The following is a 22891-nucleotide window of genomic DNA, read 5'->3' as shown; positions in this document are numbered from 1 at the left end:
CAACCTGTATTTGAACAACAATCCCTTATATAATGGCCCCCAAGTCATGATTTAATCTCAGTTTGAAGACTTCCAAAGAAGGAGAATCCATTGTTTACAGAGAAAGCCTATTTTGGATAGCTCTAGTTGTTAGGAAACTTCCCCCTACATCAAGAGGAAATTGGTCGTTCTATAGCTTTCATTCATTATTTCTAGTTGTGTTCTCTTGAACAGAGATCTAGTTCTGCTTCCAAATGGGAGCCTTTCAAACACTTGAAGACACCTTTCATGTCCTCACTGTGCCTTAACTTATCCACCTTAAACACCCCTATTTCCTTCTATTGATTCTCTTCAGTTTGTCCTCTAGTCCTCTCATCACCTGATCTCTCTGTTCTAAATATACTCCAGAATGTTCTGGGTGTTTCTAAAATGTTCCAAACTGAACATGTTACTTTACACATTGCCTGATCAAGACAGAGTGGAGTAGAACTATCATTTGCAGGAGACTGGCAAAACAACAGCAAACAAACAAATAAGCAAAGAAATAAAAATTGAAAGAATCAAAGAGGAGAATAAGACAAGGATTCAGGATACTTCATCCTCATCTTTCACAGTGTCAATGGCACTGGAAGTTTGGACAACTAGAGATTTGTCTTAATTTTTCAGTATCAGTGTAACCCTGTCCCAGTTCAGTCTATCCTCAGCATATACAGCAAAGGCCAAAGTGCTAAGCAGCAAACCTAGCCCAGACCTCTGGACACTGCCTCCAGCAGAAGAGGGTGAGGAGATTTTTTTTTAAAGTTATATTGTGATCAAGAGAAAGATCAAAGATAGGATAGGACCATTGCTTGGGGTGAATAGGGAAGGGAAGAGAATAAGCATTTATATAGCACCTACTTTGTGGTAAGCATTGTGCTAAGCACTTTACTAATATTATTTCATTTGATCCTCACAACAAACCTTTGAGGTAGGTGCTGTTATTATCCCCATTTTACAGTTAAGAAAAAAAATTATTTTCCCCCATTACAGGTAAAAACAATTTTTAACATTTATTTTTAAAATTTTTGAGTTCCAAAATCTCTCCCTCCCTGCCTTCCCTCCCCCTCTCATTGAGAAGGCAAGTAATTAGATATAGATTATACATGTGCAAATATGCAAAACATATTTTCATGTTAGTCATGTTATGAAAGAAAACAAAAGAAAAAAACAAGAAAAATACAGGAAGTAAAGAAAAATTATGCTTCAATCGCATTCAGATTCCATCTCTTTCTCTAGAGATATACAGCATTTTTTCATCCTAAATCCTGCAGAATTGTTTTGGATTATTGTATTGCTGAGAGTAGCTAAGTCATTCACAGAGGGACAAGCTGAGGAAGAAAGAAGGTAGGAAAAACGAGCAGACATTGGGGAAAGGTTTGAAGAACTGAGGGGATAATTCTTTCAAGCTCAGAGCACAGGAGCTGTGTGTGAAGGGTGTTAGAAGAAAGTTGGGTGTAGTCAGTGGACACTAGAGAGTGGTGACTGATCCTAACGCTGTGGATTCCCTCAGAATCCAGTTTTCTTCCTACAGCCTGTCTTTATTCTGACCATCCACTCATGACACTTTTCTATTTTCATTTGCCATTGGGTGACAAAATCTGTCTGCAGCCAATTAGAATTAAGGCTCTGCTATTATATAATGTCGATGTCAATGTTTTATGATTATTGACCATGGAAATTTACGTGCTGTCTCTACTTTTGTTGGGTGTCCTGGTCCTTACAGAGACCTGGGCTGGTAAGTGTAGCGTAAGGTTAAATATCTGCCTGGAGACAAAGTCCAGAGGGCTGGGACAGATTTGCTCCATGGCACCTAGGCCTTTGCCACAGATACTGAGGAGAGACTGAACTGGGACAGGGGAGTGCACTGATACTCTCGGGACCAAGTCCCCACCCTGAGCCCTGGTCAAGGTCTCCTATGTTTCTGGCTCAGGCTCTCACTCCCTGAAGTATTTCTACGCCGCCATGTCTCAACCCGGGCTAGCAAAACCAAGGTTCATCTCCGTAACCTACGTGGACGATCAGCAGGTCTTGAGCTTCGACAGCGACCGTGAGAGCCAGAGCACGGAGCCCAGGACGCCATGGATCAAGCAGGAGATCCCGGATTACTGGGAGCGTGAGACGCAGATCTCCAGAGAAGCCACGCAGCGTTATCGAATGTGCCTGCAGAAAGTGTCCTCATACTATAACCACAGTGAGGGAGGTGAGTGACCAGAGGGGACCGTGGGTTACCTGTCTGGTCAGTACAGTTACCGCCTACACAAAGAGTTGGGTTGTGGCATGGGGGAGAGGGGGGAGAGGGGGGAGAACATGGAGAGGAGGGGGTGTGGCCTCAGAGAGAAAGGAGCAAGATTTCTGACCCTGTAGGAATGGTTTTTGGGGTCGAGACGCTGTGTGATCTTGGTGCGACGCCGCCCTCTGGGGCATGCTGAATTTTCTTGGGGGTCTCAGGGGTTCACACATACCAGCGACTGTCGGGCTGCGAGGTATTCTCCAACGGGAGCTTCAGCCGTGGCTTCGTGCAATATGCCTACGACGGGCAGGACTACCTGGCGCTGGATACCGAGACTCTGCGTTGGATCGCGGGGAACACCGGGGCTCTGAACAATAAGCTCAAGTGGGAAGCAGATCAAAGCGTTGCGAAATATTGGAAGGGATATATGCAGGAGGAGTGCGTGTACTGGCTTCACAGATACCTGGAGAACGGAAAGCAGACACTCCTTAAGACAGGTACCTTCCTACCTTCCCGCCCTGCCACACCCCCTCCCTACCTGACCTATTCAGCTTCCTCACCCAAAGGCCATGGACCCAGCCTGCGTGTGCTGTGGTCTGAAGTGGGGCTCAGCTTCCCTCTCCCTGAATGAGGCGGGGGTCTCTAACCCTTCTCTGTCTCCCCTGAAGCCACAGTCTTAGGGTCCGGTCTCCTAGGAATCTGGCCAAGCCTGGACTGTGAGCCCTCTCCCTGTGTCCAGGCTATCCTTTTCTATCTGGAAGAAGATCAGCCTCTCAGACAACAAGCAAAAGGCGACCCTGACTATACCTCTGACCTTGGCCCCGCAGATCCGCCCTATGTGCAAGTGACCAGACACACAAGTTCTGACGGGAAAGTGACCCTGCGGTGCCGGGCCCAGGACTTTTACCCTGCGGAGATCTCTCTGACTTGGCTGAGGGATGGGGAGGAACAGCTCCAGGAGACGGAGCTCATTGAGACCAGACCTGCGGGAGATGGGACCTTCCAGAAGTGGGCAGCTGTGGGGATGCTCTCTGGAAATGAACAGAAATACACCTGCCGAGTACAGCATGAGGGACTGCCTGAGAGGCTCTTCCTGAAATGGGGTAAGGACAGTGAGGTGGGGCTGTGTGGGCGGACAGGCTGTCCTCACCTCCCCACTCCCAATGACAGAGGGATCTGGAGCTATTCTTGAGTGGGGGAGTGGGACTGTGTTTGAGACAGCCCAAAGAGGGGGCAAGGTTTCTCACTTTGCGTTTTCCTTTTAGAGCCACAGTCCTCATCCGTAGGACTCTCTGCAGGGGTCATCACTGCTCTCCTTCTCCTCCTCGCTGCAGTCATTGTCGGGGTTGTGATCTGGAGGAAAAATACTTCAGGTAGGGAAAGGAGAAAGGGGCTCAGTAGGCGGAAGGCATGGTGGGGATTCTGGGTTTTCCCATCCTGGTTTGTATCTATTCCACCCAACAAGCCTCCTATTCTTCATATTAAGACTGAGAATAAGACCCCCATGGGGCTATAGATGAACAAACTAATAAAGGAACACCATTTTTACAGATGGTACATTTCCGGTATAAGAGGGTGAGTGAGCAGGGTAATTCAGACGCAGATCACAAATAGATCTAGCAGTTTAGGTCAAAACAATTGAGTGCCTGCCCAGAGGTGACCAGGCCTAATGTCTCTCTTCTCTTACTTTTGGATTATAATTCTGTACAAATTAAAGGGTCACAGTTACAGGAATTTGTCCTAGGTAAATGGCCCGCCAATTGAACCTCAAACATACTTGCTTCTCCTGAACTTTCCCGCTGCATTATTATTATTATTATTATTATTATCATTATCATTATTTTACTTCTAGATGAAAACAGAGGGAGCTATATTACAACTGAAAGTAAGTAAAAGGTCAACATGGGGATAGATGAGAGGAGCTGATTCATTTAAACCTTGGGACATGGGAAATGGGAACCCAAAATCCCTCCTCTCTCTTCACCTCTCCTCATCCTTTCCCATTCTCCTGTTCTGAACAATATATTCCTGATTAGGTTATCTTTCTCCTGTTTCTCCAGGTAGTGATAGTGCCCAAGGATCAGATGTCTCTCTTACAGCAAAAGGTGAGAGTCTGGTGATTCTAGAGTTAGAGAGGGCCTAGCGTAAAGGTGGCAAATGCAATAAAGATGAGTATGTCAGTGGTTGGGGTTAAGGGAGTCCCTGATTTTTGGAGGGGTGGTGAGACAGACTGATCAAAGCAATGAGTGGCTTGATGGTAAAATTGACTTTTTTCATGTTTTTCCTTAATCTGTTTCCTTTTTCAGCCTAAGGGAGCTACAACAAACCAGAGGCACCTATTTCTCCATTTCCTTTCTCATTTCTGTTACCCTGCCCCCCAATTCTCTCCCTATACTGGTTTCTGTGATCAAGCCCATATGCCTACCAGACAAACCTTATAGTAGGGAGCATCGGTGCCCTCACCCTATTATTTTCTGCCTTCTCTTCATCCACCTGTTTTCTCTCTGTTTTGCCAGATTTCACAGGGAGAAAATTAGATTGGGAGGCAGAAAGATTTTACACTTTCCCTTTCTCCCCAGTTGTTACACCGAACAACTTTTTCTTTAGAGATCTTTTTCTTTAGAGAAATAATTTTTTCCCTAAGTCCTGCTTTGGTTGCATTCCATAAATTTTGGTATGCTGTCTCATTGTTGTCATTCACTTTAATGAAATTATTGATTGTTTCTATGATTTGTTCTTTGACCCACTCATTCTTTAGGATTGTTGTTCTTTTTCTTGATGTTTGCTTACTGAAAGGAAATGCATTCTGAATATTTTTTCTTGATGCCTCAATCCTCCCCCCCCTTTTAAATCAAACTCATGGGATTTCCCATGACACATTATGGCAATACAAAAAGGAAAAGAAATTAAAGACTTGAAGACTTTTAATAATTGTCTTGTTGGCTGTGCTGAGTCTGTGGTTGCAGATGGGAGTGGGGGCTGGGTTAAGGAGGTAGGGGAACATAGAGGATGACAATTTGTACATAGTAACTACTCACATATTTGTTTTTTTTTTTATTTAGTCATTTCTCCCCCATGCAGTTTGTTCTGTTAGTTTGCATATGTGGTATAACTGGTATTTTCTAGAAATTTAGAAAGATCCTAGGTTACTGTAAGCATGCCATGACAGCCTTATAAGGTCATAAATACTTCAGTGGCAAAGGGGATAGAGTGCTGGACCTGGAGTCAGGAAGACTCATCTTCATGAGTTCAAATCTGGCCTCAGACATTTACTAGCTGTATGACCTGAAGCAAGTCACTTAAAACTGTTTGCTTTCATTTCCTCATCTACAAAATGAGCTTGAAAAAGAAACGGCAAACTGCTCCAGTATCTTTGCCAAAAGAACCCTAAATGGGGACACAAAGAGTTGGACATGACTGCACAACAACTTTGAGTGATCTACAGCTAGAAGGTTGAAGGTTATATCATCATTCCCTTTTATTTCGTTGAGACAGGCAAGTGGCATAATGGACTTGGCTTTAGGAGAAACTTGAGTAGAAGTGTCAGCTCAAACTCTTACTGCTTGTATGATCCTGGGCAAATCATTTAACCAACCTTGGCCTCAGTTTCATCACCTGTAAAACCAGTATAGTAATAGCACCTACTTCATAGGGTTGTTGTGAGAATCAAATGAAATAATATATGTCAGTGCTTTGCAAACCCAAGAGTGCCATATAAATTCTAACTAGCTAGCATTTTACAGGTAACTGAGGCCCAGAGAGGTTAATTTTGTGCAGGTAGCAAATGTCAGGTAGGTTTAAAATCCAGGTCCTTTGACTTCAGAGCTACTCCTCTTTCCACTATCCCAGGTTTTTAACTTGTAGTCCTACCATCAATATCAATTTTGTTTTCATGTTCTTGTGTGTGTGTGTGTGTGTGTGTGTGTATGTGTGTTCTGGCTCTACCCCTTAATCCAGGAACTTCAGTGTCCTCCATGCATAGACCATTACAGGATTCAGTACTTGGGGGATGATGATGATGATGATGATGATGATGATGATGATATCAATAATAATACTAATGATAATAATTCATGCTTTAAGGTTTGCAAAGTTCTTTAAAATGTTGTCTCATTGTATCTTAGGTGCTATTATTATCACCTCCATTTTACAGATGAGGATACTGAGGTAATAAGAGGTTAAGTAACTTGCTGAGGATCACATATCTAGTATGTGTCTATATGAGTGTAGGAGGTAAGATTTGAACCCAGGTCTTCCTACCAAGTCCAATACTCTATCTACTGCCTCTTGTTCACATTTTGGGCTGTTTTAGGGTTGACAGTTCTTCTTTATGTTTACTCCATAATTTTCTGCAAGTGGTCTAAATTTGGAATCAGCAAAGAGGGACCTACTGGATCCTAAGCATAAAAGAAGTTTCTGTTGTTTGATCCATCCTGTTAGAGAAAAAAAAGTGCTTTCTACTTTTTAAACTGCCCTCAGCATTTCTTTCCAAATAGAAATACATTTTAATTTCTTAAATTTCTGTATTTTGTTTCCTCCAAGGACTGATATGGTATCTCTGAGAATTGGCATTAGAGAGTTGTTCTTCCCCATATTTCAGGTGCACCCACAAGTTTTCACTTGATCAGAAATCTATGTGGATGAGTTATATTATTTTAATTGTATGATTTGTTATATTCCACTTATATTATAATTAGTAATTCATTCAAAGTAGCCAGTTAAATTGTGGTGGGAGCAGACTAAAATTTAGGCCCTATTGTTCATGTGTGCAAATTAACTACAGAAACATTTTTATTTTATTTTTTTATAATTTTTATTTTTTTTTAAATTTTCAACATTTACTTCCACAAGATTTTGAGTTCCAAATTTTCACCCCATCTCGCCCCTCCCCCCACCCCAAGATGGCATGCATTCTAAATACCCCTTCCCCTAGTCTGCCTTCCCTTCTATCTCTCCCCCCCATCCCCTTCCCCTTCAATTTTCCTGTAGGGCAAGATGGATTTCTGTACCCCATTTCCTGTATTTCTTATTTCCCGGTTGCATGTGGAAACATTTTAGAGGAACATTTTTAGTTAAAAATCTGAGTTGACTCACACCCTGGAGTTAGTTGGGTGACATTTGTTTCATACTCTAGGATTAGATGGCAAGGAGGATAGAGTGCTGCACCTGGAGTCAGGACGACAGAGTCCATATTTGGCCTCTGACACTTGCTATGTGACCAAGTCAGTTAACATCTGTTTGCCTCAGTTTCCTAAACTGTAAAATGGAGACCTACCTTCCTGGATTGTTGTGTACTTAGCACACAGTGGCCATTTAATAAATACTCATTTCTTTCCTTTCTTTCCCTTCCTTCCTCACTTTCTCTCTTCTTTCCTCCTTCTTCCTCCCTCCCTCTCTCTGTTCCTCCTATAAATTGTGCCAGCTTAAGAATAAGAACTCTCTTAGAATAATGCTTGATACACAGCAAACAATTAATAAATACATTTTTATTTCATTCATTTGTCCTTCATGCCAAATGTCCAATGGCTAAACATATTGCATTCATTAATTAATTCATTTATTTATTTAGTTTTAGTTTTCAACATGCACTTCCATAAGACTTTGAGTTCCAAACTTTCTCTTCTCCCACCCCCAAATGGCATGTATTCTGATATAAGCTATACATATACATTCCTATTAAACATATTTTCACATTAGTCATGTTGTAAAGAAGAATTAGAACCAAGGGGAAGAACCATGAGAAAGAAGAAAAAGGAGAGAGAGAGAGAGAGAGAGAGAGAGAGAGAGAGAGAGAGAGCAAATAGTGTGCTTCTATCTGCATTCAGACTCCATAGTTATTTTTTTCTGGATGTGGACAGCATTTTTCATCATAAGTCTCTTGGAGTTGTCTTAGATCACTATACAATGTTGCTGTTACTGTGCACAGTGTTCTACTGGTTCTGCTCACTTCACTCAGCATCAGTTCAGGTAAGTCTTTCCAGGTTTTTCTGACATCCACCTGCTCATCATTTCTTACATAACAATAGCATTCCATTACATTCATATACCACAACTTGTTCAGCCATTTCCCAATTGATGGACATCCCCTCAATTTCCAATTCTTTGCCCCCACAAAAAGAGCTGCTATAAATATTTTTGTACATGTGGGTCCTTTTCCCATTTTTATGGTCTCTTTGGGAAACAGCACTAGAAGTGGTATTGCTGGATCATAGGGTACATGCCACTTTATAGCCCTTTGGTCAGAATAGAACATATTTTTTGCAACAAAGGGATAAGGAAAACTCTTCAAGGCTTGATCCCAAAGAGATGATAAAGAGTTTAACACCATAACAAGAGTGAATAGGTGAATGACCCCACCTGGGAAGGGAGCTGTTTTAACACATTCCTAATCCATCTTGATTATTAACCTGACATAAAAGTCTTATGTCACTCTTCTCCTTTTCCTACTGATTTCCTCCTGACTTACAGATTGAAGGATAAATATTTTGCTTTCAAATATGCTTAATATATCTGATGAATAATTATCTCACATTCTATACTCAAGATCACTAAACCTACAATACAGCTGTTCTGTAATACATTTCCTCTTCCTCCTCATCCTCGTTTTTCTCCCTTCATCAGAGTTATGTAAATTGATTATTGACACAAAAAATGGAAAATAGTTTGTAACAGTTCCCTAGAGAATTTTAGAATAATCTGTAGAACAATTGTAACAATTCTGTAAGGAAGTCAAATGGTTGTTATGATAAGAGAGTCTAAAAATTGCTTTAGTCACTAACTGTAATCTTCTTGCCAAGAAGAAATGGCAATTAAGAACATCATCAGTTTAAGCTATAAATTAATTTGTATAATGTCATAGAGAAGGATAGTGGATGATTATTAGCACTATTGCCCCATAGAATAGGCAGAATAGAAGGCAGAACAACTTTAAAGATCTGTTGTTTGTCAGAATCAAGGAGGTAGGGGAGACTGAGGACAATGTCTTGTACATAGTAACTACTCAAATTTTTGTTTTTTCATTTAGTCATTTCTTCCCCATGCCATCTGCTCTGTTAGTCTGCATCTGAAATATAACTGACATAACCCAGAAATTCCTAAGTCTCCCTCTGCCTCTCCCTCCTCCTCAGCAAAAGTTTAAGAATTCAGGGATTTGACCTTCTAGAGAGGAAAGAGGATTTCTTGGTGCAGTGTGTTCCTTGGGGAAAGAAGATTATTGTCATTGTAGGTCTTGTACAATGTCCTTCTTAAAGAACTTATATTAAAGGAAGGGGGCTGATAACAGGGAGGACAGATTGAAGGAGGCAGTGACCCAAAGCAAAACTCTAGTAAGGAGAGGAAGGGAGGAAGAGAAAGAAAAGCATAAATGGATGGGAAAATAGGGTGGAGAGAAAGACGCAGTTAGTAATTATAATTAAGAATGTGAATGGGATATAATCTCCCCAAAAATGGAAGTGGATAGCAGAATAGATCAAAAACCATAATCCTACAATATGTTGTTTACAAGAAACATACTTGAAACAGAGGGACAGAAGGATATAAACAGGGTAAAGGTAAAAGGCTGGAGTAGACTATATTATGCTTCAGCTAAAGTAAAAAAAAAGCAGGAGTAGCAATCCTAATCTCAGACAAAGCAAAAGCAAAAATAGATCTAATTAAAAGAGATAAGGAAGGAAACTACATCCTACTAAAAGGTACCATAGATAATGAAGTCTATTGAAGACAAAAGAGGAGAAGTTAAGAGAGTTACAGGAAGAAATAGAAAGCAAAACTATACTAGTGGGGGACCTCAACCTCCCCCTCTCTGAACTAGATAAATCTAACCACAAAATAAACAAGAAAGAAGTTAAGGAGGTGAATAGAATTTTTAAAAAGTTAGACATGGTAGACTTCTGGAGAAAATTGAATGGGGACAGAAAAGAATATACATTTTTCTTGGGGGTACATGGCACCTATACAAAAATTGACCATATATTAGGGCATAAAACCTCACAATCCAATACAGAAAGGCAGAAATATTAAATGTTTCCTTTTCAGATCATGATCCAATAAAAATTATAGATAATGAAAGGCCATAGAAAGATAGACTAAAAATTAATTGGAAACTAAATAATTTAATCCTAAAGAATGAGTAGGTCAAACAACAAATCATAGAATCACTCAATAACTTCATTCAAGAGAATGACAACAATGAGACAACATACTGAAACTTATAGGATGCAGCAAAAGCAGTTCTTAGGGGAAGTTTTATATCTCTATATGCTTACATGAATAAAATAGAGAAAGAGGAGATCAATGAATTGGGCATGCAGCTAAAAAAGCTAGAAAAAAAAACAAATTAAAAATCTCCAATAAAATGCCAAATTAGAAATACTGTAAACCATATTGAAATTAAGAAAACTATTGAACTAACAAATAAAACTAAGAGCTGGTTTTATGAAAAAAAGCAATAGAATAGACAAACCTTTCATGAAGTTGATTTTAAAAAAGAAAGAAGAAAACCAAATTACCAGTATCAAAAATGAAAAGAACAAATTCAGCACCAATGAAGAGGAAATTAAAACAATAATTAGGAACTATTTTGCCCAACTGTATGCCAATAAATTTGAGAATCTTAGTGAAATGGATAAATATTTACAAAAACATAAATTGCCCAGATTAACAGAAAAGGAAGTAAAATACTTAAATAACCCCATCTCTGAAAAAGAAATTAAACAAGCCATCAATGAAATCCCTAGGAAAAATATCTCCAGGCCAGATGTATTTGCAAGGGAATTCTATCAAACATTTAAAGAACAATTAATTCCAATGTTATTTGGACTATTTGGGAAAATAGGCAAAGAAGGATTCTTACCAAATTCTTTTTATGATACAAATACGGTACTGACACCTAAACCAGTAAGAGTGAAAACAGAGAAAGAAAATTATAGACAAATTTCCCTAATGAATAGAGATGCAAAAATTTTAAATAAGATATTAGCAAAAAGATTACAGCAACTTATCATGAGAATAATACACTATGACCAGGCAGGATTTATACCAGGAATACAGGGTTAACTCAATATTAGGAACACTATCAGCATAATTAACCATATTGACAACAAAACTAATAGAAACCATAGCATTATCTCAATAGATGAAGAAAAACCTTTTAACAAAATACAACTCCCATTCCTATTGAAAACACCAGAGCAATCAATGGAGGCTTCCTTAAAATGATAAGTAGCATCTACCTAAAACTTTCAGCAAGCATTACAAGTAATGGGGATAAGCTAGAAGCATTTCCAATATGTATGAAGGGGAAACAAGGATATTCATTATAACCACTGTTGTTCAATATGGTACTGGAAACATTAGCTTTAGCAATAAGAGAAGAAAAAGAAATTGAAGGAATTAGAATAGGCAAGGAAGGAACAAGGCTAGCACTCTTTGCAGATGATATGATGATATACTTAGAGAATCAATTAAAAAACTACTCAAAATAATTAATAATTTTAGCAAAGTGGCAGGATATAAAATAAACCCACATAAGTCACCAGCATTTCTATTTATTACTAACAAAGCCCAACAACAAAAGATAGAAAAAGAAATTCCATTTAAAGTTACTATAGACATTTTAAAATATTTGGGAGCCTATCTGCCAAAACAAACCCAAAACACTTTTCACACAAAGTCAGATCTAAATAATTAGAAAAACATCAGTTGCTCATGGGTAGGCTCAACTAATATAATAAAAATGACAATTCTACCTAAATTAATTTTATTATTCAGTGCCATACCAAACTAACAAAAAGTATTTTATAGAGCTAGAAAAAATAATAACAAAATTCATCTGGAATAACAAAAGGTCCAGAATATCAAGGGGATTAATGAAAAGAAATGCTAGGGAAGGTGGCCTAACCATACCAGATCTTAAATTGTATTATGAAGAAGCAATCATCAAAAACTACTTGATATTGGCTAAGAAATAGAGTGGTGGATCAGTGGAAAGAGTGGCTCATTAGATTGTCAAAGGGTCATCCTGATCATAGCTTTCTTAAGTCCCTTTTTATCTCAGTTCTTTCCTCTGATTCAGTGCTAAACTTTGAAAAGTTGTCTACACTCCAGATTTACCCCTCTATACTATCCACTCTCTCCTTAACCCTCTGAAATCAGGTATCTGTTCTTTAAGTTCCTAACACGCTAAGTATCTGCTGGGGTATAGCATCAGTTAGTCACTCCATTGCTCCAGAGAGATGTCTTTAGTGCATAGCCTAGAGCCTGTGACCTATGATTATAATCACCACCACAATATAAGTGTAAAGGAAAAACTCTTTAATTTTAAGTTACACTCTGTCATAGACAATTCATTATTACAATTTAAGTATGTCTGCTTTGAGAGAGGTTCAAATTCCAGAATTTTCCTTCCTGATCAGAATCCCCTCTGACTCAAGTTTTCATTTACAGGTTATAGTGAGTATGAAGAAAACACAAAATTCTACAGCAAAGTAAAACAAAAGTGCAGTTTAAATTTAGGGCATTTAACTCTTTTAGAAATATCTTTCTCAAACTAATTTTCCTCTTTAACTATACCCTTTTCAAGTTGGTCAAATGTAAATAAAATGTAGCAAGTACTGCTCTGGATTCACTATTCCGGAGTCAAACTATTACATCTTCTACTGATCAGGGTGCTAGTGATATCCCCAATGGACTGGCATGTTTCTTCTTGAGTGGCATTAGCTCAAACCCTCCTCCATTCAGGATACTCCCCCCCATCACTTACCAGTGACTAGAGCCCTAGTTCTACTCAATCAGTTAGCACCAATTAGCTTTATACAAATAAATAGTTATTGGAAGATATAACAAGGACAAAAGTACAAATAATTTCTCCCCAACACATTTGGAGCTCACTCTCTCCTGATACTTCCTCATTCTGTGGGGAGAGTGAGCTCAGACTTAACACAGTTTCTATATAATATTGGTCCCACCAAATTTACATCTAAATGCAGCATCACTGCCAGATGAGTCTTCATTTCAGTTCCTACTGGTCTGGGTCCCAAATGTTTTCCTTCCATCCCAGGTACATCAATTAGTGGACAATGTCAGGACAAAACCTGACATGGGCTCCCAGGTTCCCAGATTCCTGAACAGCTTGCTCTCCTGACCTTTGGAAACTTATAAGGTCATAACCTCCAACATCTTTCACTGAAAAATGTAAAAGAACAATCACCAAGGCAGATGAAGAACTGAGGCCAGTAATCAGAAAGTCACATGTCAGCCTCAGAGGGAAAGAAACCCAAAGCCTCTCCACTTACATCCTTCTTTCTTACTGAATGCCATCAGGGAAGGAATAAAGCCAATGGAAGAGCTCTAACCAAGAGAAAGGGGTCAAGGCCAAATAAGGTCTTTTGAAAATATCCCCAGTTCCAGGAAGCAGCTAGGTGGCGCAGTGGATAGAGCACTGGCCCTGAAGTCAGGAGGACCTGAGTCAAATCCGGCCTCTGACCAAACACTTGACACTTACCAGCTGTGTGACCCTGGGCAAGTCATTTAACCCCAAGTGCCTAAAAATAAAAAAAAGAAAAAAAGAAAATATCCCCAATTCCAGTTCTGCAACTGGAGCCAATCAAAGAGGCTCCTATTCAGTATATTATTAGCAGACTGGGACCAGTAACAGAATGTCTATACATGTTCCAAAGTCCCTCCAAATCACTGCCATTATATGCCATCATGACTATCCCAGAAGTGAACTCCTCAGCCTCTTCCACATAGGGAATATCAACTCTGACAATAAATTACCAAAGAGCCACAGAGGTTATACATCAATTGTTAACTATGAAAATACCGAAGAGCCCCCTTTGGGCTGTTGGAGGAGGGAAACCAGACATGTGTGCTAGGGTCTCCTCTAGTACATGTTTTCTCCCTTTTGCCTTCTTGTCCTCACTCAAGTTTTTGCCCAGATATGAGATACATTCCCCTTCCATTTCTACTGCCTGAACTCTCTGGCTTCTTTCCAAGGACAGTTCAGGTACTATATGTCTTCTCCAAATCCTGTCCTGCCATGCTGCTGTACTCACACACTGGTTAATGTTCCTTACTTCTTGACATAACTTTGGGTTTACTTTTGTGTCCTTGAAGTATGGCCCCATGGGAACAACCCTGGTTCTGGAGTCAGAGGAGGTACAGACTAGCTTACGCCACTTCCTACCTGGTTGGTGTCACTTGTCTAATCCTCAGTTATTTCCTTGATCAAATGACAGAGTGCACTCAGCAGTTTCTTAGGTCTCACACACAGGGTTATTCCACCACCTGCTGTTAACCCTGAAAATACCAAAGAGCTCACAGAGGTTATACATGAACTGGTAACTCTGAAAAATAAAATAAAACAAATTCAAGTGCCAAAGAGCTCACAGAGGTTATAAGCAAAAGGACTTCTTTATTCTGTTGGAGGACAGAAGTTAGGCATGATCCAGGTTGTCCTGTAAGTCTGAGGAGATGCAAAGTAGCCAGGCTAAGCTTTGATATATAGTTGTGGCTAGACAAAGAAGAAGGCAGTGAAATGTAACAGCAACAATGAGGCAAGTTTGCCTAGTGACAAAAAGTGTAGTCATAGCAGGGCTTCGTGATAGGAATGTGGTTGCTGCAGGTGTTCATTGAGGTTTTTTGTTGTTGTTGTTGTTGTTTTGTTTGTTTGTTTGTTTGTTGTTGGATGAGAATATCCCTATGCCAATGCAGTAAAGAAGCCTTATGAAGTTAGTTATGCAGAGACAATTTCGTTCCATACACTGGAGATACAATTTCAATGGCATCAACATAGTTGTTTCCCTGGGAGGCTTACGACAAAGGGTTTGAAGACCCAACAAATCTAAGAAGATCTAACAAAACTGGAGTTGCTATACAAATCACATCAAGTCGAGAAAGAAGATTTCAAAGACCAACAGAAAGAAAGCATCCTAGAGAAGGATGGAGGTCAAGAACACCAGGATGTTCCCCCTTCTGAGTTACTATTAGCTCAAACAGAAGACTATGTGTAATATTCAAGACATGGAACAATCATCAAAGGACAAGAATGAACTATTGCCTGCTCTAAGTATGAGGAGGATGTCAAGATCAATAATCATATGCATATCTAAGGATCCTATTGGAAAGAGGGTAGATGGGGGTATAAGTGCTGTCACTCCTTTGTCACATTTTCCTAAAGTACTGGAGAAGCTGAGAAGAAAAGCACTAGCAACTGGACAATTAAAAAAAATTTCATGTAAAAGGTGGTAGATCTTAAGTGAGCAAGGGGTGCTTTTTAGGTATGGGGGACAACTAGTGCAAAAGTACAGTGATGTGAGAGGTAGAGTTATGTGTGAGAAATAAAAATTAGGCCAGTTTGTATGGACTGTAGAATAACTGAAGGAAAATAATATATAATGCATGCATGTGTGTAATGCATATATATAATGGATATATAATAAATGTATAATGCATATGTTTGTGTAATATGCATAGGTATAATATGTATAAATATATAATATATATATATAACATATATAATGGCTGTATAATAAATGTATAATGAGGGTAATTTGGAGCCAAATCGAAGGATTTTCAATGCAACACAGAGGAGTCCTATTTGATCTCAGAGGTGATAGTGAACCATTATAGTTTACTGAGTAGAGGGTTCACAGGTGCTCTAGAAAAATCACTTTGGCAGCTGAGTGGATAATGGATTGGAGAGAGAAGAGTCCTTGGGCCGGGAGATCAATTAGGAGGTTATTGCAATAGTGCAGGTAGGAGTGATGAGGGCTTGAAATAAGTGGTTGCTATGTGTGCAGAAAGGGACAGTTATAAAAATGGAAAGCAAAAATGATCATTGGACATATGGAATGTCTATGGGTGAGAAGTTGAGGACAACTTAGTGTGTATAAACCTGAAAGGATGTTCTTGAAAGAAATGAGAAAGTTCAAAATATCATAGGAGCATTGGATAGATGTTCTAGAACTGAAAGTGATTTCAGATGACATCTCGTTTATTCTTATCATTTTATAGAGGAAGAGACAGACTCAGGAAGGACACTTAGCCTAAATTCACACAAGTAGCATCAGAGGTGAGATGTGAATCCAGGTCCTGTGACTCTATATGAAATGCTCCTCCCACCTTACCACATGGTTTGGGGGTGGAGGTGGTGATGGGTAATTTGAGGGCAATTTTTTTTGTAACGTTGAATTTAAGAAACCTGTCAGTTATCTAATTCATACAGTAAGCAGATAGCAGTCTGGGGCTCAGAACAATGACTAGGGCTGGACATATACCTATGGTAGTCATTTATATAGAGAGGAAACAGATTAAACTTATGGAACTGCTGACATCACTGAGAGAATGTTTAAAGAGAGAAGGGGTACAGGACGGAGCTTTGATGTATGTCCAAACCCAGAGGGTGAATTATGTTCATATGAATTATGTTCAGAAATATCTCTTACTTCTCATCATAACTCCTCCCTTCCTCATCTTAAATTGTAAAGGAAATTCGGTGAAGCATCCTCATTATCTCCCTCATGCTCTGTCCACATCTCAGAGGCTGGGCTAGTTGAAGACTAAAATGGGCTTCTAAACTATGCCCCACTCTGGGAGTACGGGGTGGGTGGGAGTGGGGGGAATGTGGGAGCTCCTTGTTTCTTCTGTTTATCTCTTCCTGTGCTTTGTTTATCACTGCCTTTTTGTGCTGCATTCTGGATACTTGCACAAAAGTATTTCTCTCTGTAAGGAATGAATAAAACAGTTATAGCTCCATCCATCTTTTAAGTAAGCCATTCTTTTTTCTGTGTCTGTTTACTTTGTTATGCTTACTTTTGTTTCTTAGTAAAATGGCATTTTAAAGACTTTGAGTCACTTATGTGGAGGTAGATGTTTCTACACCTCATGCAAGGGGAAGTATTTACTTCCTTGGGGAAGAATTTTCTGAAGTGTGGCTAGGGAAATTCCCAGAAGCACAGTATTAGACATAAGACTATGGGACCAGAAGAATATGGGGCCAGGTTTCATCCCCAATTTGTGCTTGCCAAGATTTGACCAGCTCTGGTCACTTCCTTGATTCTTATTCCCTTGACTTCAGACCAATATACGTCCTTTATTAGGCACACACATACAGGACATTCTCCTCTGGGTCTGGGCCAAAGTGGCACAGATAAAGGCTATACAGATGGACAGGCAGGAAGGGAAAAATCCCAGACCACTTTAATTGCAGCAGTGTTTGAGATTTTACCACTTTGAATTAATATGCACAACACACAGCACCCATGCTGCAATTCATGTTTCTGCCCAGCTTGGATTTTCCTTTTCTGTTATTTTTTATCCCTTGGCTTTTGGCATCATGGAAATGAAAATAGTAGCAAGAGCTAAGTTATACACAAACATTTTTCTAGGCCAAGTTACTCTTTTCTGCTTTTCTTAGTATTCACATTTCTGTCTGATGCTCTTATGGCCCCCAGTGTCTCTAGGTAGCTACTTAACTTTCTCCTACCTTCTGTGACACTTTTTTAAATCAGATAAGGGAGCAATGGTACAAAGTCTAGGTGATGATGGTGACAAGATTTTGGGAGATGCGGGCAGCAAGTGCTGCGTGGAAAGTGAGGAGTGATTGATAAGACTTAGGCTAGTGAGGAATGTTTGCCATTTTCCACCAATGATAATAAGAGTTCGTGTTTGCATGTTAGTTTTTATGATGTAAAAAGCACTTTTCCCTCGGCCCTGTGAGATAGGTAATTATCTTTACTCTAAACTCAGTACTCTTTGCATTGTTAATGTATTGCTTCTCTTTAAAATATTATCGTAATTTAAATAGTAAATTATTAAATATTAATTTAAAAATCTATCTATCTAGTTTTCTTACTGCTTCCCAGCATAATACTGAATCAAATAACAATATTTGAACTCTAAGCAGATAAAAAGTAGGATTAGACACAATATCTGCACTCAGCGACTTTTCATACTTGGCAACTTCATTATTCCTTATTTATCTAAATTTGACCCATTTTTAAGGGCTAGTACAAACCTCGCCCTATCTGTTAAAGTTTTCTTTTTCATATTGATCTTTCCCTTCTCTGACCTTCTATATCCTCTCTTTATTTTGCATGTATATACTTGTACATATCATTTTATGTTGTTATTTGACTTCTTGTTCATGCACGCCCTAAGAAATTCCCTCCTTTTCAAACCAGAGATGGTAGTAAATGGCAAGGCAGATGAATCTTCTTTCTTCAGTCAGTTCTGTTAAGCAGAATATTCTTCTTCCTTCAATTATCACCCAGCAGCAACACTTTTCCTCCAATCAGCTTTTGCAATCACCACAGCAGATTGGCAGCATTTGATACTATTGATCACCTTTTAAAAAATATTTTAAAATGTTTATTTTTTAGTTAGTTTTAGTTTCAACATTAACTTTTATAAGATTTTGAGTTTTACATTTTCTCCCCTTCTTCCCCCCAACCAAGATGGCATGTAATCTGATATAGGCTATACATATACAATCAAAATAAACATATTTCCACATTAGTCATGTTGTAAAGAACAATTAGAACCAAAGGAAAAAACCATGAGAGAGAAAAAAAAAACAGGAAAAAAAGAGAGAGAAAATAGTGTGCTTCGACCTGCATTCAGACTCCATAGTTCTTTGTCTGGTTATGGATAGCATTTTCAATCATGAGTCTTTTGGAATTGTCTTAGTTCATTGCATTGCTGAGGCGAATTAAGTCTATCAATGCTGGTCATCACACAATGTTGCTATTACTATGTACAGTGTTTTCCTGGTTTGCTCACTTCACTCAGCATCAGTCCATACAAGTCTTTCCACATTTTTCTGAAGTCTGCCTGCTCATCTTTTCTTATAGAAAAATAGTATTCCATTACATTTATATACCACAACTTGTTCTGCCATTCCCTAGTTGATAGGCATCCCCTCAGTTTCCAAGTCTTGGCCACTACAAAAAAGAGCTGCTATAAATATTTTTGTGCACGTGAGTCCTTTTCCCATTTTTATGATCTCTTTGGATTGATCACCTTCTTTTAATTACTCTCACCCCTCTAGATTTTCACAACACTGCTTACTTCTAGTTTTCTTCCTACTTGGCTGAATGATCCTTCTCAGTTTCCTTTGTTGCTTCTTTTTCTATGTCATACTCATTAACTGCGGATCTCCCCCACATCTCTGTGGAAGGCCTTCTACTCTTTCCTCCCATACTAATTCACTTTGTGATCTTATTAGCTCCCTGGGTTCAATTAATATTTTTATGCAAATGACTCTAGCCCTACTCTCTCTCAAGCTACAGTCTCAAATCAAAAAGTGCCTTTCGTACATCTCATATTGGATGTCCCATAGGCATCTTAAATGCAATAGGTACAAAAGAGAACTCATTATCTGTTCTAGTCCCTAAACCCTTCCATTGTCCAAATTTCTTTATTACCATTAAGGAATTATCATCCTTCCAGTTGCCCAGGCTCAAAACATTGATGTCACCTTCTACTCTTCAATCTCATTCACCTCACGTATCACATACAAGATGTAAAATCTTGTTTCTACCTTAAAGCATCTTTAATATATTTCTCTCTATCTATCTCTTTCTCCTCCTCTTCCTCCTCCTCCTCCTCCTCCTCCTCCTTTCCAGCCATGCAGCCATCACCCTAGTTCAGGATCTTCTTATCTCCTGACTGGACTGTTGCAGTAGCCTTCTATTTGAAGTCTCATTGCCTCAAGTCTCTCACTACTCTAATCCATCCTTTATTAAGCTGCCAAATTGATTTTCCTATAGTGTGTATCTGTCCATCCCCTCCCCCATTTAATGAACTCCAATGACTCCCTCTTAGGGTCAAATAGAAAGTACTCTGGCATTGAAAGCTCCTCATAACCTAGATCCTCCCTCTCTTTCCAGTCTTCTTACACTTCACTCCCCTCCATGCACATGATTCAGTGACACCAGCCTGCTTTCTATTGCTTGAGCATGATATCTCATCTCCCATTTCCATGCCTTTTCACTGGCTATTCCTCATGTCTGGAAGGCTGTCTTTTCCTCACTTTCTCCTCTTACTTTTTCTTGCTTCTTTCAAGTCTCAACTCAAATATCAACTTCTGCAGGAGGCTTTTCCTGGTGATCCTGCTTGCATTTCTAAAAAAAAAAATACTGGGTCTTTCCTCCTCAAGTGGATCCCTAAAAATCTAAGGTATCTAAGAAGAAATCTCATACAGAGAATCTCTCCAGGGAGTTCCTGGCAATGCAAATGACATCCCAATAAATCTCAGGTGATCCGACAGTGTAGCATGGGCATAGCATTATGCTTGACCCTTCTTCTCTCTAGACTCTCTCTCTGAGCTCGGATTGGCCCACTTATCTCACCTGTACCTATACTGGCAGGGATACTGGCAGGTTAGAGTGGTTCCCCAGAAAGGAAAGACACACAGCTACATCATACTTGTAGAGTATAGGGTAACTGGAATATGGTGAAACTTTATATCTACTATGTATAAGTGAAGCCCCTGAGCTCTCATCTTCCTAAGCCCTGTTCCTGCTTTCTGGCCTTCAAAACCATGCCTCTACAGCTATCTTATCCTGGAATTTCCTTTAGCAACTCCTCACCTTGGAACATTCAATTATCCCTGTGACTTTCTCTACTTGAAATATTCCTCTGTAAGACCCATTCCTTTCTCTTATTGATGAGTTCCTGCTGGGGACCCCATTTTGTGGAGGAGTTCAGGCTGCCCTTTCTTCTTTTGACCCTGTTCCTGGCTTCTGGACTTCAAAACCATATCATCTTCCCTTGTTCTTCAGTGTTTTTCTGTGTTTTCACCTATTAGAATGTAAACTCCTTGAGGGTTAAGACTTTCTTTTACTTGTATTTATTTATCAAGTACTTTAGTATACTACCTAGAACATAGTAATCACTAAATAAATGCTTTTTTTTCCCATTCCTTACCTATGTTTTTCCCCATTTAAACAAATCAACCAAAATGACAGTTAACTTTTAATCATGAAAAACATACTAAATCAAATGAAGAGAGAGAGAGAGAACAATTACAACATAACATTCCACTCATAAACCTAAGTCATACTCTTCCACCAATTTCTACAATGCCTATGGGAAAGAGTAGGCACAAAATTACAGAAAACTATCAAGGAGGCATATTAATAAAAACTCACATTCCTGGGGCAACTTACAACTGTAGGCTTTAGCCCCTGATATCCTTCATCTCCTTTGGAAATAGTGTGCATCACAGTTCATCTCCTGGGCAGGCCACTTCCCCACTGGCTATTTCACTCAAAAAACTCCTGGGTTGGAGTCTCAGGAAATATTATGCTTTTCCCCACCAAAAAAAAAAAATGCAGTTTTCCTAAGCCTAAGATCTCTAAAGGTATTCCAGACTACTCTCTTGAATGGGCTCTGAGGAGCTCCCACCTTTAAAACTATAAGTGGCAGGAAAGAACAAGGCAGAGAAACCTCTGAGGGGCTTTGATTTATTCAAACCACAGGTGGTAGTAAAAGAGAAATCCAGAAAAACCTCATCTTTTCCTAGGCAGCTCTGTCAAGTAGCTCCTAAGCTCCTAGCAGTGAAGTTTTTTTCCAAACAACTCAGCTCCCAGCAACACATGCAAAACCTGTTTTCCTCTTTTAGGTCACCAGCAGAAAGAGGTTGGAGAATGCAAGCTCTAAACTCTCTGTTCTTTTTTTGTCTACTTTTCTGAGTCACTAGCCATGTGGTCATCCTTTTCTGAGTCACTAGCCATGTGGTCAGGCAGGAGTTAGCTCCTTTCAAGCAGCAGGGGGCAATCTCCACACATTCTGTCTTGTTTTCTTTTGTTTCTCACTTTGTTATCTTTCTCTTGTGCTTTTTCTTCTTCTCCCTTCTTCCTCTACTCCTGTCTTTCTCTTGCCTCAAAGTGGTATCTCCTTGTGTAAAGCTACTCATTTCTACCTTAGGGTGGGAAATCAAAATTCCTTTTCTGTTAGATTTACTACTAGTCCCATACCGATCAAAAGTACTAAGTTGTGGTTTGGGGTGCTGGGAACCCCAAAATGCAAGGGTACATGAGGTCTGCCTCCAAAAAATTCAACCACTCAAGCCTTCTTTCAGTCAAAGTAATGAGTTTTATTTGTGATGGGAATAGAAGTGGGTTAGATTCTAAGTGAATCTGAGCAATTTGATGGGGTAAGACTGGTACTTACATACAAGAAAAGACAGTGATAAAATCTGGATGGGATTAAGGAGTGGCAAATAGCCTGAGGTGGGCCAGGTGCTGATAATGAAAGGAGTTAAGTGGTCAAGAGCCACAGTGAAAGGGCAGTTAAAAGGATTATTGAGTATCTAGGTGGGTTGAGTTAGGCCAGATGCCTCAGGTGAAATGCCACGGACTGGGTTGTGTGTGAAAGTTCAGGGACTGGGTTGTGTATGTGAAAGTTCAGGGACTGGGCTGCATTCAAAGACATGATCTTTTCCTTTCAGGAGTCCAGGACCCATCATCTCATCACTAGTTATCAAACATTTCCCAGATATCAACCTCAAAATACGCATAATATTCATAAGTAAATCATTGGATGGGCAACAAGACAATTCCACTATGTTTGTCTTCAGTAAGTCTTTTTTTTCTCTCTCAGAGTTTCTTTCTTTCAAGTCTTAATTCTTTCTAGGTTTTT

At 39.4% G+C, this 22891-nt stretch overlaps 1 protein-coding gene across 4 annotated transcripts; it reads left to right on the top strand.

The window, feature by feature from the left end:
• Positions 1-1671: 1671 nt before the first annotated feature.
• Positions 1672-22774, top strand: LOC114053280 (BOLA class I histocompatibility antigen, alpha chain BL3-7-like). Of its 4 annotated transcripts, none has more exons than XM_027876202.1 (8): positions 1672-1753; positions 1949-2218; positions 2467-2745; positions 3076-3351; positions 3514-3621; positions 4101-4133; positions 4309-4353; positions 22701-22774. In XM_027876202.1, the coding sequence occupies exons 1-8, from the start codon at positions 1690-1692 to the stop codon at positions 22727-22729; spliced, it is 1104 nt and encodes a 367-aa protein (XP_027732003.1). In that variant the 5' UTR covers positions 1672-1689; the 3' UTR covers positions 22730-22774. The 4 variants fall into 4 exon arrangements, with proteins under 4 accessions (XP_027732003.1, XP_027732004.1, XP_027732006.1 ...); XM_027876203.1 differs by lacking the exon at positions 22701-22774 and adding an exon at positions 4555-4943; XM_027876205.1 differs by lacking the exon at positions 4101-4133.
• Positions 22775-22891: the final 117 nt, after the last annotated feature.

The sequence above is a fragment of the Vombatus ursinus genome, unplaced genomic scaffold (genome assembly GCF_900497805.2).
Source record: "Vombatus ursinus unplaced genomic scaffold, bare-nosed wombat genome assembly UNPS02014811.1, whole genome shotgun sequence".
Lineage (NCBI taxonomy): Eukaryota > Metazoa > Chordata > Mammalia > Diprotodontia > Vombatidae > Vombatus > Vombatus ursinus.
Note: the sequence above shows the minus strand (reverse complement) of the source record. Positions and strands in the feature narration are given on the sequence as shown.

Bases quoted from the DNA above. Each gene is read 5' to 3' on its own strand.
- LOC114053280 (XM_027876202.1), top strand. From the start codon at position 1,690: ATGGAAATTTACGTGCTGTCTCTACTTTTGTTGGGTGTCCTGGTCCTT. The intron at 3,622-4,100 runs GTAGGGAAAGGA...TTTTACTTCTAG, and splicing joins CTGGAGGAAAAATACTTCAG to ATGAAAACAGAGGGAGCTAT. The intron at 4,354-22,700 runs GTGAGAGTCTGG...TTTTCCTTTCAG, and splicing joins TGTCTCTCTTACAGCAAAAG to GAGTCCAGGACCCATCATCT.